General features: G+C 47.4%; 1 protein-coding gene across 7 annotated transcripts in view; it reads right to left on the bottom strand.

The window, feature by feature from the left end:
* Positions 1–6,636: 6,636 nt before the first annotated feature.
* Larp4b (La ribonucleoprotein 4B) overlaps positions 6,637–16,943 on the bottom strand; it is an 81,548-nt gene continuing 71,241 nt past the window's right edge. For 3 of the 7 annotated variants that reach the window (XM_052157689.1, XM_052157694.1, XM_052157693.1), the window contains 5 exons: positions 16,497–16,542; positions 14,573–14,737; positions 12,252–12,376; positions 12,049–12,172; positions 6,637–10,314 (listed from right to left, as the gene is read on the bottom strand). In XM_052157689.1, the coding sequence (XP_052013649.1) occupies positions 10,024–10,314; positions 12,049–12,172; positions 12,252–12,376; positions 14,573–14,737; positions 16,497–16,542 (751 nt within the window). In that variant the 3' untranslated portion in view covers positions 6,637–10,023. The remainder of the gene's footprint in view (positions 10,315–12,048; positions 12,173–12,251; positions 12,377–14,572; positions 14,738–16,496; positions 16,543–16,943) is intronic. The other 4 variants (XM_052157691.1, XM_052157695.1, XM_052157692.1 and 1 more) reach the window with 2 other exon arrangements.

Here is a 16,943-nt window from a genome sequence, read left to right as displayed (position 1 = left end):
CAGTTAGGAAGCAGGCAGCGAGCGAGGCGAGAGGTTTAACCCTCCAGACCCGCTCGCTCCCAGCTTAACCTAGTTCGTCCAGTGAGCCTGCGCCCTCCTGAAGGTTCCAAGGCAGCCACGGCAGGGGACTGGACTGAGTGTCCGAATAAATGATCCTAGGGGAGAATTTTCATTTTCTAACCACAACACCGTGGATACCTCACACACTAGGAGAAGACAGTACATGGCTGACTACGCTGGAGATTCTAATCAAAACCAAGTCAACAATGCAGACAGTTTAAGTTTACGACAGTGCGGATGTACAGCATTGTGTAGCAGCAGGGCACAGGCGGGCAGCCTCTGCGAGGAGCCCCTGCCTGCCGTGTGGAGGAGGGCATTTGAACTCAGGAGTTGGAAGTTTAGAGGCTTTGCTATGGGGCAAGGTGGGGTGGTTGGGGAGGAGGGCGTGGCAGTGTGGATAAAGGGCTAAGCAGGAGGTGAAGTCAGAGGTGGGTGGGAGACAGCTCGCATCTTTGCCGGCCCCCCAGGAGCTGACAGGGCAGCTCTCAGCCTGCAGAGGGCGTGGTGTGTGTGTGTGTGTGTGTGTGTGTGTGTGTGTGTGTCCGTGTCCTTGGGCTGCTAGGAGGAGCAGGGAACTGAAGACCCTTTAAAGGCATGTAAGGGGGCACCTCCAGACATCCTACAGGATAGGGGGCACCTCCAGACATCCTACAGGATAGGGGGCACCTCCAGACATCCTACAGGATAGGGGGCACCTCCAGACATCCTACAGGATAGGGGACACCTCCAGACATCCTACAGGATAGGGGGCACCTCCAGACATCCTACAGGATAGGGGGCACCTCCAGACATCCTACAGGATAGGGGGCACCTCCAGACATCCTACAGGATAGGGGGCACCTCCAGACATCCTACAGGATAGGGGGCACCTCCAGACATCCTACAGGATAGGGAGCACCTCCAGACATCCTACAGGAGAGGGGGCACCTCCAGACATCCTACAGGATAGGGGGCACCTCCAGACATCCTACAGGAGAGGGGGCACCTCCAGACATCCTACAGGATAGGGGACACCTCCAAACATCCTACAGGATAGGGGGCACCTCCAGACATCCTTTCTGGACTGACCGATTGCTGTTAGGGTTTTTATTGCTGCAACAAAAAGCAACTTGGGGGAGGAAAGAACTGATTTGGCTTACTGTTGTGATCATAAAAAGACAAAGAGGTGTGAGATATCTTCTACTGCAGTGTGGGGGAAGGGGGTGCCTCAGTGGGCCCATGCCAAAGCATCCCTTCCCCCGAGGGACCAAACACACAACGGTATAGCAAAGAATAGTTTATTCAGGGCATGGGGAGGGGAGTTAAGGGGGCAGTAGAGGCCAAGAGAGGCAGAGGGATAGTAGAGAAGCAGAGGCCGGCATTGACCACGTGGAGAGGGTGGGGGAGGGGAGGAGGAGAGAGAAAAGCCCAAGGGGGTAAGAGAGTAAGAGCTGCAGAGGGAGCAGAGAGAGAGAGAGGGGGGGGGGCGAGCAGCCCCTTTCATAGTGGGCCAGGCCTACTGTTGCCAGGTAACTGTGGGGTGGAGCTTAGACAGAATGCTAACACTTACACTTCCGTATTGCTGTTCATCATAGAGGGAAATCAGAACAGAAACCTAGGAGGCAGGAGCTGATGCAGAGGCCATGGAGGGTGCTGCTTACTGGATTTCTTCCCCTGGCTTCCTCAGCCTGCTTTCTTATAAAAAGAACAGAGGACCATCAGTCCAGAGATTGCACCACCCACAATGCCTGGGCCTTCCCTAACAAACCACTAATTCTAAAAAAAAAAAAAAAGCCTTAGAGCTAGATCTTATGAGGCCTTTTCTCAAGTTGACATGAGACTAGCCAACTTAATTGCCTGTCTTTATTAATGGTCCTGATGCTGATCAAAACCTGAGGTGGCCCTAAGTGGTCCGAGAGTCCATTTTCTTTGAGAGCAGAGATCAGCCAGCCCTGACTCTGACCAAATGTGCAGTTGGGGGTTGGGGGGTGGGGAGTTCCTTCTTAGTTTGAAAACCGTGCATAAAGCAGTTCTCCCTCTAGATTTTGGAATTCAGACTCACGCTGCTGCTGCATCTTTGCTGCCTGCAGAAGCAGCTGACCTGCTGGGCAGGGACGTGGGGAGGGTCAGAGGACACTGCCGCCCGCCCAGGTGTGGGCTGAGGATGTTCAGGTTGGAGCATTCACGATCATGGAATTGTAAGGCCCATGCTTAAGTATAATCACAGGTTATGAACCTGGGAAAACTACCTAGACAGTGCAGAGGGTCCTGCAGGGATCAGGGGTGACACAGAGGTCAGCAGTAGACTCTGAAGGAACGGGGGTGTTAAGCTGACAAAGTCTGAGGACTGGGGCAGGGCAATGCTCGCATGTGGATCCCAACCCTTACCATGTTTACCTGTTCACATGGCCTTTGGGTGTGATTCTCAACCCTTACATGTTTACCCGTTCTGTGGGAAAACTTGGAAGCACACGGCCCACCCACTCATCTCTTCTAGAAAGCCTCTTTAGAGTTGTGTGGCTTGGGCAAGATGCCACACCTGCCAGTGGGCCCCAGTCCAGTCTCCATGGGACAGGTGCCAGGCGAGAACAGCTCCTTTAAGACCTTGGGAGCACCACACCGAGACAGAGAAGCACGCTGGCCTGAGCCCTGGGCTGTGGGCAGACTTGAAGACTCTGAGGGCAGCAGCGGCTTCTGCACTAGTGTGGCTAAGTCCTTCTCTGTGGAGCTCCGAATTCTGTCAGATACTGTGCTGTCCTCAAGATGGCTGCTCTTAGGCTCTGCCATTCCCTATCTTCAGCCGAGACCCCCTAGATGAAGAAGGCCATTCCCAGGGAGCTCTGCCAGGAGGGCGGCAGACCCTTCAGGAAGCTCCCACACATCGCCATGTCAGGTAGGCTCAGCCCAGGCAACCAGAGTAGTCAGAGGGGTGGGTGTGGGAGACAATAGTGACCAGTTGCTCAAAGAACTTGAGCACTGCTGGGGGCGTTGTGAGTTCGGAAGTCGGCTGGGGGAGAGGTTTCCAAAGGTTTACCATGACTTCTGAATAGGCCCAGGAAGCAGGCATGGTTAAAATCTTATTTAAAAAAACACAGCAGGTTTACAGGGATTAAACTCATGACTTAGAGACTATCCAGGAGAATCTGCCCTAGCAAAGGTAACTTGACAGGCACAGGGCATTGCTGCATTCCTTTCCCATGATTCCTAGTCGTGGATTTATGATCAGTAAATTATATCGTCCAAGTACGCAAGAGTAAGAAACAGACCATGGGCTAGTGAGATGGCTCAGCAGGTAAGGGGAGCTTGCCGCTAAGCCTCATAGCCGAGTTCAATACCCGAGACTCAACTGTTGGAAAGGGAGAACCAGCTCCTGAAAGTTGTCATCTGACTTGTGTGCCCACTTCCAAATTAATAAATGTAAAATAATGCAAACTCATCTGAGACATGAGGATATGGGTGGGGTGAAAATAAATAAAAAGAAAGAGGCAATCAGTGTGCCATACAAACCAGAAAAAAGGAAAAAAGCAGAAAATGGCCTACTAGCATCAAATAAAGCAAATTCAGAGCAACGAAAATGACGAGGGTCCAAGAGGGGGATTCGTCAGCAGTAGAGTAGACCCAGCAAACCTGAACGCCTATGTACCAAACAGCAGAGCATCCGAAATATGCAAAGCAAAAGCCTAACAGTGCTGGAAAAGCAAAACAAGAATAGGAACATCGTTACTACAGCTGTTAGTCCATCTACAGCAAGAGACACAACTAGGCAGACAGCAAGGTCAAAGAACCACCGACACCCTTATCCAAAGGGATACAGGTGACGTGTACAACCTTTAGCATGGTAACCATACCTGGTCATAACCGCCTGCCTCACAGCTTGCTAGAGGACTGAAAGCACAGTGGTCATGATGGAACCATTCTAACAATCTGAAACAGGAAGAAACCGGAGATCCCCAGCTGGCTGGAATAACACACTTCTAACTAACCCACAGTACAGAGAGGACACTGCCAAGAACACCACCACGCAGAGACCTAGGATGCAACTAAGAGGAAGAAGTTACAGCGTGCATCAGGATGCCTGATCTTCAGCCATAACTCCAAATTTTAAACTACTACAAGGAGCACAAGAAACCCAAACAAAGAGGACCTGGAGATCAGCGTCCCCACTGTACTGACCTGACTGTCAGGCCTGAGGTTTCCATGGGGGCCGTTAGCTGCTTCTCTGAAGACTCCATGGCCAAAGCCTTATCTTGCCTGGATCTCACGACTCAACAGCACGTGGCCTCACGTCCATGGCTGGCCAGATTTTAACTCTGCAAATTCAGCTCTGGTGCTTCTCTTGATGTGGACTCCAGTGGCCCCCGGCACCGGACACGCAGTCCTTGTAAAGGAGGTACTAAGTCCTGCAGTGTTTTATAATTCTATCACCGGGAAAAGCCTGCTTCCTCCATTCCACAGGGGACGCCTCTTGTGTCCCAGTTACTTCTGGGCTGGGTGGGCCTAGAGAAAGACAGCCTGACAACTAGACAGGTGCCCTCCGTGCACCCTTTGGAGCAGTGGCTTCTAGGGAACTGGGTCTTCCCACCAGTGTAGGCCTCAACTGACAATCCCACACAGCCCCAATTCTGTGGGAAGGAGTGTGTGCGGATGTTAGAGGGCATGTGGCGAGCAGAGACCGAGCTGAGCTTGCTTCCCCACCTCTACCCCCATAGTCCCTCTGCCGCTGCTGGAGCTCTCAAAGCTTCACAGCTCAGTCCTTACAACACCAATGCCTCTAGGCCAGGACACGCTGCAGACGGGCTAATGCCAAATACCAAGCTACAGTGCAGAAGGCCCTGAGGAGCCAGGACACAGCTATAGACTTCCACCCCTCAGACCATCCAAACTGGTACAATGACAGCAGGTTACAAGATTTCTATGCCTGTCAGTGGGCCTGGAATGGAGCCAGAACTCAGGTTTCAGCGTTCTTCCTTTGGCCATTCTGAGGACAGACACTACTCAAGAATTACCACTGTGGCCTGAGGACAAGCAACTGCCACAGGCAACCCCCTTCCCCTTTTGCTCAGTACCATTTGATAGACCTTCCTATACTTAACAGATGACTGTATTTACACAGCATACCCCAGACTCCACCACCCATGGCTTTCAGTTACTCAACAGGAACTTGGCCCTGGAGAATCTGGGGGCCCTTGTTGCAATATCCTCTCCCCAACCCCACAAACGGGAGGCTATACATACAGCTAGCCATCCAGATTCTTTCCAGCTATGACCCTGTGCTTGAGCAGACCGTTCTGAGTGTGCACTGTTGCTCAGCTGACAATAGGGCCCCCCAACACCCTTGGCCCTGACCGCCCCTGCTAGCCCCATGAAGACAGGGCTCAGCTCACATGCCTCTGGTATCCACTCCTGAGGCCGTACTCTAGGCACACGGTACGGAGACAGTGGACACTTGGTAGGCACCGTTCTTTTCTGCTTCCTTCTTATAGCCCGACTGAAAAAGCCCAGAGCCTTTCATTCAAGTAGGCTAACAGCTTACCTGGCTGAGAAAGTGCCTGTACTCAGCTAGTTCCCCACAGGGTTACTTTACCAACTGCTTTTTCCAGGGATTTGAGAAAGAGGATCTTAACATTAAGATGTAGAAAAGGTAAAATATGAGCTAGTTAATTTCAAACTTCTCTGTGTGCCAAACAAGGCTTAAGTCCCATCTGTCTCCTCTGCCCATGGAGAGATCTTCTTGGTCCTCTGGCTGGTTTAGAGGACCAGACCAGCCAAACCACAGAGCTGTGATCCACTAAACTGGAGGTCAGAGCTTATACTTCACTGAGGCTGGGCTTCACTAAGCGGGAAAGCACATCAAGTCTCTCTAAAAGTCTGAAGCCAGAGCTGTGCAGGGAGAACATACAGTCTGCAAATACAAGATCCAGTGTCTGAGTGTCCTCCTACACTGCCCCCGGCATACAGAGGAGGCAGGGCAGTGGGTCTCATGGACACAAGCCTGCCCTATGTCGGGGCATACCTACCCAAACCAGCAGCACAAGAGTGGCAAAGAACAGAAGATGGTAAATTAGGGGGAACTGTGTCCCAGAACCGAAACGGAAAGCCTAGATGGGTCCAGGTATGTGTACATGGTTGGTGTGAGGTAACAAGGTGGGGGAGGGGCATCACAAATCTGGGGAAAGAACACTAACACACCGGAAGCTGGGTGTGGTGGTACATGCTTACTTCCAGCACTCTGAAGGCAGCAGACCTGAGTTCCAGGCCAACCCGCTCTACACAACTACTTTCAGCAGGCCAGTGATTCCCTGTCCTAAACCAACCCAACCCAACAAGGCAACCCAACCAAACAGAAGTGCTGGAGGGGTAGAGATGGCTCCATGTCAGCAGCACGCGCTGCTCTTTCAGGGCCCGTAGGCCGCGGGCTCCGTCAGTCCTATGCTGTGGGTAGTCAGCTTAGGAGGGAGGGCTGGACGACTTTAAAACTCAAACTGAATGTTGTGGGCTCCTGTTTTATCGTCCTCATGTGCTGTGATGGGAAACAAAGGATCTTTAAAAAAATGCATTCTTGAAGAAAATTTTAATTTAAAAGAATCAAAAGAAAAATTGAACAGTGCCTAAATCTTTATTTTTCATAACCTACATTTTTTCAAATTAGACAGTTTTACACAAAAATGACACAAAAGGAAACTTAAATTACCAATAGTTTACATGTAAGCTTGATTCCAGTCTTAATGAAAAGTAGAACAGAAACAGAAACCCTCGGGCAAGCTCCCACTTGTTACACTCCCGTTCTGTGACTTGCAGCTGTTAGCGCTCCTGGAATCTTCGATTGTCTGTTGCTTTCCGTATAACAGGCTACAAAGCACACAAACCCACAACTACAGCTCACTGAAGGGGACACAAAGACAGGTATGCACCATCAGTCGCCTGCTGTGACACACTGGACCAGTTTTTCAATATCAACTGCAGAAACCCTAATACAGCAATATAAGACTTCTTTTTCCTTTTTTTTTTGTCTTTTTTCTCTTTTTTTTTTTTTTGCCACCCGCTAGTGGCAACCAGTGATGCAATGACAGGAGGGATTCACAGAGACATCATGACACTGACTATGAGAGAGGAATCACTTGAAATTCCTGTCTGGTGAAGTGGGGCCAGATTCCTAGTCCGTATTTCCATATTATAATTAAGCATCATCACACAATTTTACAAGTTAAAAATGTCATTTGTGACTGTGGTATCTCTGATTCTATACCTTGAGATACTGAAAGGAATGAGTAAACTTAAAAAATAGACTATGAGACCACATGTCACACTGGCTGTATGACATAGCAAGAGTCCGCATGCACCCTCCACAGCTTCCTACTTGGATAACTTCCATTTTTTTCTGAGTGGAAAACCTCAAAGTGTTCAGGAAGTCTCTGTTTTGACATTATACAGCTATTTGGCATATCACCCTTGCTTCCTGAAAATGAGTGCTATAAAAATCCCAGCTGAGCAAGGCTTTAGTTCCTGGTGCCAGGCTGTCACTGGCTAAGCAGTACTGACAGTGTCCCGACCTCGTGCATCTGCACACCTGCTCTTGCATGCGGCCATGAGCGTTACACTTCCAGCCAGCAGACAGCAAGCACCCACAGCTGGCTCTGCCACACAGGTTTCGTGCTGCAATGCTCAGCCTTGGGGAAAGGACTTCTCATTAAAAATCAAAGATCCTGTGTGAGAGCACCCTCGGGGATGAGGGATGCTGACCATAGTTTGGCCCCTCTTCCAGCAAAGGCGTGATGTGATGGGAAGGGCCTGAGGCCTCAGGCCGGCCTTCTCAGACAGACAGTATCTGCGTGTGTGGGTTCAAGAGGCCAGCTGTTTCTTCTTCTTTTTTTTTTTTTGTCAGTGATCTGACATCTATAAGGAAATTCGTCCTATGTTCCTTTCACAGGCGTTTGAAACTTCAGCACTGCGTACTCCTATGTAACTGAGCGACAGTTGCTCTGAAGGACATGGTCACGTGCATCAGGCCATCTTTGCCTCTGGCAGGAAATATCACTTAACAGAGTATAATTTTAATTAGCACATCGATTTTGACTTTCATTGAAGATCCTGCAGTCTCTGCTCTCTCTGCTCTCCTTCCAAACCCTCACACATCACATATGATTAGTATGTGCTTACATACCTAGAGTATGAAAACATCCAAAGGCTTTCAATAAGACTTTCCATTTCCCTTTGCAGCAAAGAGGCAAAATCAGTTCAACACACCAGTATAAGGGGGAAAAGAAAAACCTTAACAAATTAAAATAATACTCAAACCACAACATTTAGTTTATCTACATCCAGCTCAACAGCAACCTTTATAATATATCAATAATTTTATCAGATTCCTCTGTAGGTACCTTTCTCATATGTTCTGACTATTTACACTGTACAGCAGAGCACACTCAAGTGCACACTTTAACACAGTAGCGACTATTTGCATTTACAGGATTTTTCAACAATCTGAAAAAAAGATCAACTGTTGAAGATCTGTAGGTATGTTACAGAAACCACTGGAGTTCTTGTACAACAGTATGCGTGCTCAGCAAAGCCAACACCAGGAGATCCGCATGGTAACTGAGTAACCGATCCGCTCCCGCCAGCCCAGGGGCAGGTCTCCGTGAGCTCTAAGCTGTCTTATACAAAAGTTAAGGCAAAGTCATTTTCAAGTTTAAATAAAATTCAAGTCTTTAAATATTGGATGGAAATCATTTTTTCCTTAGAAAAAAAAAGAAAAAAGAAACCAAAACAACCTTCAGTCATGTTAAATAGCATTTTGTGGAATAAGGTGTATGGTTACATATAGCAGGAAATATTTTAATGTCTGCTGCTTAGAATACTTAAAGAAAAGTTTTAGGCATTTTAAAACAAAATAATTTATCTGTAACTTTATTATAACTTGCTAACTTGACTGCACTGTTGCTCTTCAGAAGTACAGCTTCTGTCGACAACCAACAAGACCCTCGTCCTGGAGGTAAGAGCAAGGACTCTGTCCTCGCCAGCCAAGAGGGGGACACAGACACCACTCTCTCACGGCTAGGTACTTCTACATCCGTGTGCCGGTGCAGAGGGACAGGAAGACATCCACACAGAGCTGGCTAAGAAATGACTCTCCAGAGTGTGTGGGGACACGGACAGAGCAGGCCCTGGAGGACGGGAGCCCACTCACAGCAACACACATCATGGTACAACTTCTGACGTCAGTGGGCAGCAGTTTCTAATTTCATCTAGGGTCTATTCACAATGTGCTTTGAACTTATTTTACACAGTAGCCACTTGGAACTGGAGTGAGAGGCTGGTTACTTGCTCGCAGGACATCAACACTCAAAGGTTTCAGATCTTTCTAGGGTGCTCTTTGCAGGTTCATTCTGCCCACTAGATCAAAAAAGAACTGTATGTACATCTGTATCTTGTTTTAAAGCTAGAGTTACCTGTTAGCTAAGGATTTGGATGAAAACACAGCTCCTATGCCCGTGTGTCAGTGTCCTGACATTGCAGTCCCTTGCTCTGTGAGGCCAAGGCCGTCCCGCCAGTGCCATCAGCCCCAGCCATCTGCTGGACACCCTACCACTGCGCACTTGTAGACCAGCTATTAAAAAAAAAATTCCCTTAATTTAGAAAAACTCATTATAGCTTTGCATTCAGAGCCATGTGGAGGCTTAATAAAAAATATCCATTTGTAAGGATAAATACATTTTCTATCCTGAAAAACATCAGACTTCTGTATCACCTCCAGTTAAGCACCAACCTAAAATAAGGTTTATATTATATAATTAAATCCTGAAAAATAGATTTTTTTTTCAAGAGGGGGAAAATCCGACTCACAGAAGGAAGTAACTTGCAGGTATCCCACGGGCCCCACAGACACTGCAAGCTCCTAACCAGCGGCTCATTCCGTACTGAGTGGAAGGGAGAGCTTCTCACGGTGAATACAGCTCTTCCAGAGCCCTCCCAGGCATCTGGCTTTCACTGAGGAGACTTGGGAGGAGTGTTCTGTTCTCTGTTCAGGCGTTTCCCAGCAGCTGGAGGAGAGGGTCGGCGCCCAGGCTGCCGCCTCTGATCTTTGGGGACTCCGGGAGTGGATTTGAGGGTAGAGGGCTCTCGGTATCTCTCCACAGGCTCAGCAAGCTTCTTCTCCTCCTTCCCACAGGTGACAGTGTTTGGCTTTTGTTCTTTTGGGGGTTGCAATGGGGAGGAGGAAGGAGGCTCTTTACTCGTTCTCTGACAGATCTCTGCATAACTGGGCTTTCGCAATTCCTGGAAACACAGAATGTAGGATTATGCATACAAAGTATCAGGGATGGAAGTTCCTTCAGGATGAAGTTATATAAGATAAAGCTTTTATTTTAAGTAAAAGTTCATCTTCATGGGTATTTTTACTTTTAAGACATTCACAGAATTCAATAGCCACTTCTGGCATGTCGGTGGCAGCTAGCGGCCGGCATCAGAGCTCCGACCTCTGGAGCTTGCGGACACATGGACAGCATCAAGACTTCTCTGAGAAAACAGTTGTTGGTGTACTTGTAGGATTTGTTGGCTTTATAACTATGGTGCTGGGATAGGTCACAGAGCTTGGAATTACTCCAGAAGGAAGAATAATTACTAAATAGGGATAATGTAGCCATGCTGTTTCCTGCAGGAGGCCTGAAGCACAAAGCATTTTCTTGATTTATGTTAGATTCGGGCTTATTTGTTTAGGTTCTATAAAGCTACGTTTCTATTAAAATTAAGTAATTTGAAAATACACATCCATTTTTTCCTAAGCTAATCATGGTTATCTTGAAAAAAAATTAGTTTTGTAAAGTTAAAAAAATACAGACGTCTTTGGTTTTTTGTTTTTTTTTAATTCACTGCTCCCTTCCCTTGCAGTAGTGCAGTTTCCCTCTGAAGGTACTATAGAAATGCCTCTCTTCACAGCCAGGAGTGATAAAGGCACAGCAATAAAATGGTGACCAAATTCTGACCAACACGAAGCCTTAAAACATTCTTGAGAAACATGGAAGTCTGTGGGGCTCAAGGAAAAAAGCCACAAACCCTGGCCCCCATCTCGTCTAAGCCAGGACTAGTGCAGTGCTATGCTCACACAGAGCAGGCAGGGCCATTGTGACACAGTGGCCAGGACGTGAGATGGCTTCACTCCCGGCCCTCCTGCTTCCACCTCCTGAGGGAGTATTCCGCTGAGCGCAGCTGGTCTGGCACTCGTGCAGATTGTGGGATTCAATCTTCCTACTTCTGCCTCCCAAGTACAGAGATGCCAGATCATAAAGGACAGAAACTCCTGCTTAACTGTGCATCCCCAGCTGGCTGAAACCTGCTATGTAGATCACGGAACTCAAATTGGCAGTTATCTCTCTGCCCCATCTCCCAAGCATTGCAACTAAGGGCAGAGTCACTGGGATATAAACAGGGCAACAGGACACCGAGTTGCTCTTTAAGTCATTCAGCTTTATTCCACTCCTTGCCCTGTTGTCCTTTTATTCTTCTCTCATATATTACATCTCTCCCTCCCCTCCTCCAAGTCCCTCCCCCAAAGGATGAAGAAGCTGTGGACCACCCATTCCCCTCCTTTAGAACCCCCATCTGTCTAAGCTTTTGAAGCAGACAGACTTTTGTTATTACTGTGTTTTTCTCGAGACAGGATTTCTTTGCATGGCCCTGGTTGTCCTGAAATCCATTCTGTAGACCCAGCTGACCTAAGATGCAGAAATCCACCTTCCTCTGCCTTCAGAGTACCTGGATTAAAGGTATGCATATACCACCACCGCTCAGCTAATTCTTTTTCATATATACAACACACAAAATAAATGCAGAAATCACCAACTCCATATAGGACAGAGTTGAGACCTTGTTACCATCTGAAAGACTCCATACTGAAGCTGAAGACCTCAGTGATAGAGAAATGAAGGCACACACACACTAATGACAACCCATCATCAGAGGCAGGACACACATGGAATGGCAGAGTGTGTGGAGGGCAGGCCAGACACTTACTGTTGCTGCTCCATTCACCTGCACGGATTTACATGCAGTTGCAGTAGGGGTAGAAGGGAGTCTGTCCACACTCTGAGTCTCCCTCTGCTTTTCTGCCACCTTGGGATCCCTGCGAAAATGCCATCTGGTTTAAGAATCACACTTAATATTACAGAGCGCTCATCCTTGTACCTGGCAGAGGCTGGCAGAATGCTGATACTCACTCAGGTAAGTGGGCGGGGGAAGGGGGCCGCTCAAACGCCGCCGACACAGCACAGGGCGCTGGCACGGAGGGCTCTCGGGGTCCCGCTGCAGGAGCAGTGTTCGTGCTTGCATCTGCACTGAGGTTCTGAAAACCGTTAAAGTAGTATTTAGCAGTTGCCTATCTTTGCCCAAGAAGTTAAGGTCTAACCATGGCAATCACTAACCGATTGTTGGAGACTACTTCCCACTCCTACTGACTGATGTTGAAGGGTAAACAGAACAATGGCATGTTACCAACAACTGCCAAGTCACAGCACAAAGACCAGGGAGAAGCCTCCAGCAAGCATAACTGCATTCTGAGTCTGTCATCTGCTGCACGGCACGCAGCCTTCTTGCTCTCAGCAAGTACATTACAGTTACCTATAAGCTTCCAAGTGCACAGCTTCCGAACACACACCTTACTCATCTGACACATCAGGGCTCCCACAGCTGGGGTGGGGTTACCAAGTTATACTATGACTCACACTTGTAACTAATACAAAGCAAAGGCCGACATATCCAGGCCTACACAGACTTGCAGGCCCAGTGGTGGGAGGCACATGCTCACAGGAGCTGTCACCCGAGTCTACAAGCCACCCTGGAAAGCAGGGCTACACATCAGCTACCCAACTTAATAGGCATGGTCACTAAGCTACGACCTGAGTGAACCAGACATTGCCCCATCAATGACTTGCTTAGTGAAGCCCCATGATTCATACAAGTGCACACACTTGTATGTCATTAACCCACTATGTGATTTTAGGACAAGTTAAGTAATTGGCCACAAGTTTAAATACAAAAAGACAAAATTTACTAACTGCTTTTCTCTTCAAAGAAGGTAAAAGTTCAAAGATAAAATAAAGTCCCTAGAGTAAAGTAGCTGGAACTGCAGCTTCGGGAGAATGGAGCAATTCACGCTATTGCCTGGGGTGTGGGCGTGGGGGGGGTGCACTAGAGAGTCGGAGGCTCTGCTGGCTGAGAACCAAGTTTCTTATGACTGCTCAAGGGCAAGGTACCTGACCCAGGGAAGCCAATGGCTTTATATTTGCAAAAGCATATTTAGATTCAGTGTGTGCTAAACACTGGCTCTAACACAGACACACATGGCACTTGGCAAAGAGTCACCAGTCCAGGTCCACCATGGAGGGCGAGGTGCCTGATGTCCCAAGTCCTCCTGCAGGCTTCCTTACTGGCAGCAGTAAGTCTGTATAACTTGGCCACAGAATCAACAACAACCTCTCAGAAGGCAACAGTTGTTTCTTGAAAGAAGAAACTCAAGTATATACAGAGCAGCAACTGTCTGTTGCTGGGAGGCCTGCTAGGACTCTTTTACTTATCACTACAGGAGGAGGACATACTTGAAAACAAGACTTCATGACTGTTGAAATGCATAATTTTCTGTTTTATAAGTCAACTGGAAATTAGTAAGTGGATGTTAAGACTTACAATATCTAAGACATCCCAATTCTAACATGTAATCCTTACTTGAAAAGATAGGATCTTTTCACACAAAGTCCATGCTAAAAACAGTAGCAATTAGCACCCCAATGAGACTCAACTTTTACCTGACTTTAGTCTCAAATTACTGTAACAAAGTCATTTGCCCTAGGAACTACTGCAGCTACTACTGTGGCTCTAAACTCTGCAGTGGAGTGAGGTCCTTCCCTCTAAAGAAAAGTCTGATGTGGATCTGACGTGCAGCCAGTTTGCCATGTAGCAGAAGGGATGTCTGCAACCAGGACCACTCTACTGTCCCCCGTAGTGTGTTCGTTCAAGTGTGCCCCTAGCACTTAGCCATACGTTAGTAGCTGGGCACAGAGTCTTCTCTCCATATGTCCACAGTCTTCAGACACTGGCCCTGGAGGAGAGACAAAGCCCATCTTCGACCTGCTAGCTAAGTGTCCTGAAGCCGTAGCCCTGGGAAGGACTCTCCTGTGATGATGGCTGCAGTGGAGACCCTGCTGTGGCCTGGTGTTCACACTGCAGCCCAGCACGCCTCTGCCCTTCCTACCTGCACTACGTAGATCACCACAAATCTTATCTCTGCTCTAATTCTGATTCCTGTGTCTCATTTTCTGTTCTGTGAAACAAAAAAGCTCTGAATGTCAACAAGGAAAATGAATATATGCGTTTGTACAGCACAGGCCTCCCCAGCAACCTCAGCAGATGGCTTCAGTGACAAACACCTATCACCCAGATTTCAACCTGTCCCTCCCAGTTATGCTCCCTTCCAATGTGTGTGAAGGACCTGGGCACAAAATCAGTGCTTAGAGAACATCAGCAACGGTAACACTTAGCTCACTCTTTCTTTTGAAGATCCTATGATCAAGCTGGAAAGCCTGTTTTCAAACAAGTCCTCTGCCTTCAAATTGCCTGCAGCTCCAGGTAACGGGGGGAAGTTGGACAGCCCCAGTTCGAAGCTCGGTGATGGAGGCTTTGGTGGCGTTGGCGACTGCGTCTGACTGCTCTGCAACACAGCGACACCCCGTAAGGTCACACAAGTGTGCAGTGAGTGACCAGGGTAGAAAACAAGGCAAAGAATCTTCTGACTTTCACATCCACCCAAAAATGTATAAATGTTGCACAAATAATTTCTAGGCTCCAACTAACTTGAAATTTAAGCCAATAGGATAAAACTGTGAGCAGAGTCTAGAAAAACAATAATGTCAGAGTTCAAATGTAAACAGTGGGCCAGTGAGCGGGTTCAGTGCCGTGCCAAGCTCGAGGACCTAAACTGAACCTGGGACCCAATAGGACAAAGAAAAAAAGAAACTACTCATATAAGTGGTCGTCCTCTGACCTTCATATACGGGCCAAACATGTGCGTTGTATATATGCACACATGCACACATACAAACACAGACACAATTAAAAAAAATTCAAAAGTAAACAGGTTAAAAGATGTAATGTGTATCTAAGGTGACAGACAAACCCGAGGTTGTACCGACAACCTTTTAGTGGAAGTGTGCCTGGCCCTTACAACTGCTCTCTTAGTAGCACAACTGATCTCTTTGGCAATCAGATCAGATGTGATCTCAGAGTTTGTTTAAAAGTAACCTTTACCTCAATAGCCCCAAAATGTCAATAAAAGAGAAGCCAGGAACTGCTTCCTGCTGAGAAAAAGGTGATGGTTCTCTACTAATGGGAAGAAAGACAGCCATACACCCCCCAGGTTATGAAGATCTATGTTACAAATGAAACCACTTTTCACAGTGCTGCAGAGGGAAGACAGGCTTATGCTAGCTTGGTTGCTGCATCTAACATCCAAACAAACTTGATGTTGCCTATTAGCCACGGTTTCAGCATCAACTCTGAGTCTTAAGATGTTTCCCAAAGGTTGGGAGGGGCGCTCCTGCTTAAAAATCCCATTATAGTTATCTGCTGAGGACTTTTCTGAACAGCCACATTTAACTATTCATAAAAGTGAGCTCTTACCTGAACTGTTCACGGCACCTTTATTTACATATTAAGGGAACACACCATATTCATCAGAATTCCTAAAAACCCCACAATCCTTTCCTAATTAGACCAAAAATGTCAGTTACAATTTAAGGATATCACCTTAAAGTTCTTTGCAGTGCTCCTCCTCATCTTAGTCTTTTTTGTTTGTTTGTTTGTTTTTGGTTTTTCGAGACAGGGTTTCTCTGTGTAGCCCTGGCTATCCTGGAACTCACTCTGAAGACCAGGCTGACCTCGAAATCAGAAATCCACCTGCCTCTGCCTCTGCCTCCCAAGTGCTGGGATTAAAGGCGTGCGCCACCACTGCCCAGCGTCATCTTACTCTTAATGCCTTAATTAGTGCTCAAGTTTGCTTACTATTAGACTTAATCATCTTATAAAGAGAAGCATTTGGGGATAAGAGATGGCTCTGTGAGTGAGACTGCTTGCTCTGCAAACACGACGGCCTGAGTTTAAAACCCTAGCAGGCATGTAGAAAGATAAATATAGCTGTCTGTCTTGAATCTTGAACTCTAGCATGGACGGGAAGACACAGAATGATCAAAGGAGCTCCCTGGCTGACCAGCCTACCTGAAACAGTGGGCTTCCAGTTCTGCAAGAGACTGTCTACAGACAATAAGGCTGAGACTGGCAGACACCTGAAGTCTCCTTCTGGCTCTTATGTATTCTAGTGCATGGGTTCACACGTCAATAAGCTTGTGTGTGTGACTACACACACACACACACACACACATACACACAAACCCCATACCACTTTCTATACTTACTGTAAACTTCTCTTCTCTTTTCTTCCGATAGGCAAAGGAATTTTTCCTAGAAGAAAGCGAAAGCCCATTATTTTCCCCTCACATGAACAATGCACCAAGCTTATATTTGTTCATGTATACAGAGCAGCATGCACCAACTCAGTCTCTAACATATTTAATCTTTTATGAATAAATTCTGATGCTAAAAGGACAGAGAACCCAGGCACTGCAGGACATGCCCGCAGCTCTAGTACTGGGGAGGCTGGGCAGGAGGCTGACAAGCTCACGGCCAGCCTGTATCACAGAACAAGATGGTCCTACGGTCTTAAACAAAAGTACAAACAAATCCAAATTCTGAGAGGAAACTATTAAGTTAGACATCCAGAAAGATAATAGAAAAATCGTTATTCCTAGGAGCTCCTTAGAATTTCTAAGATTTGAATGTTTAAATCCGCTCAGCTGGAATGA

The sequence above is a fragment of the Apodemus sylvaticus genome, chromosome 14, assembly GCF_947179515.1.
Source record: "Apodemus sylvaticus chromosome 14, mApoSyl1.1, whole genome shotgun sequence".
NCBI classification, from domain to species: domain Eukaryota; kingdom Metazoa; phylum Chordata; class Mammalia; order Rodentia; family Muridae; genus Apodemus; species Apodemus sylvaticus.
This window is presented reverse-complemented; position numbering and strand designations above follow the sequence as displayed.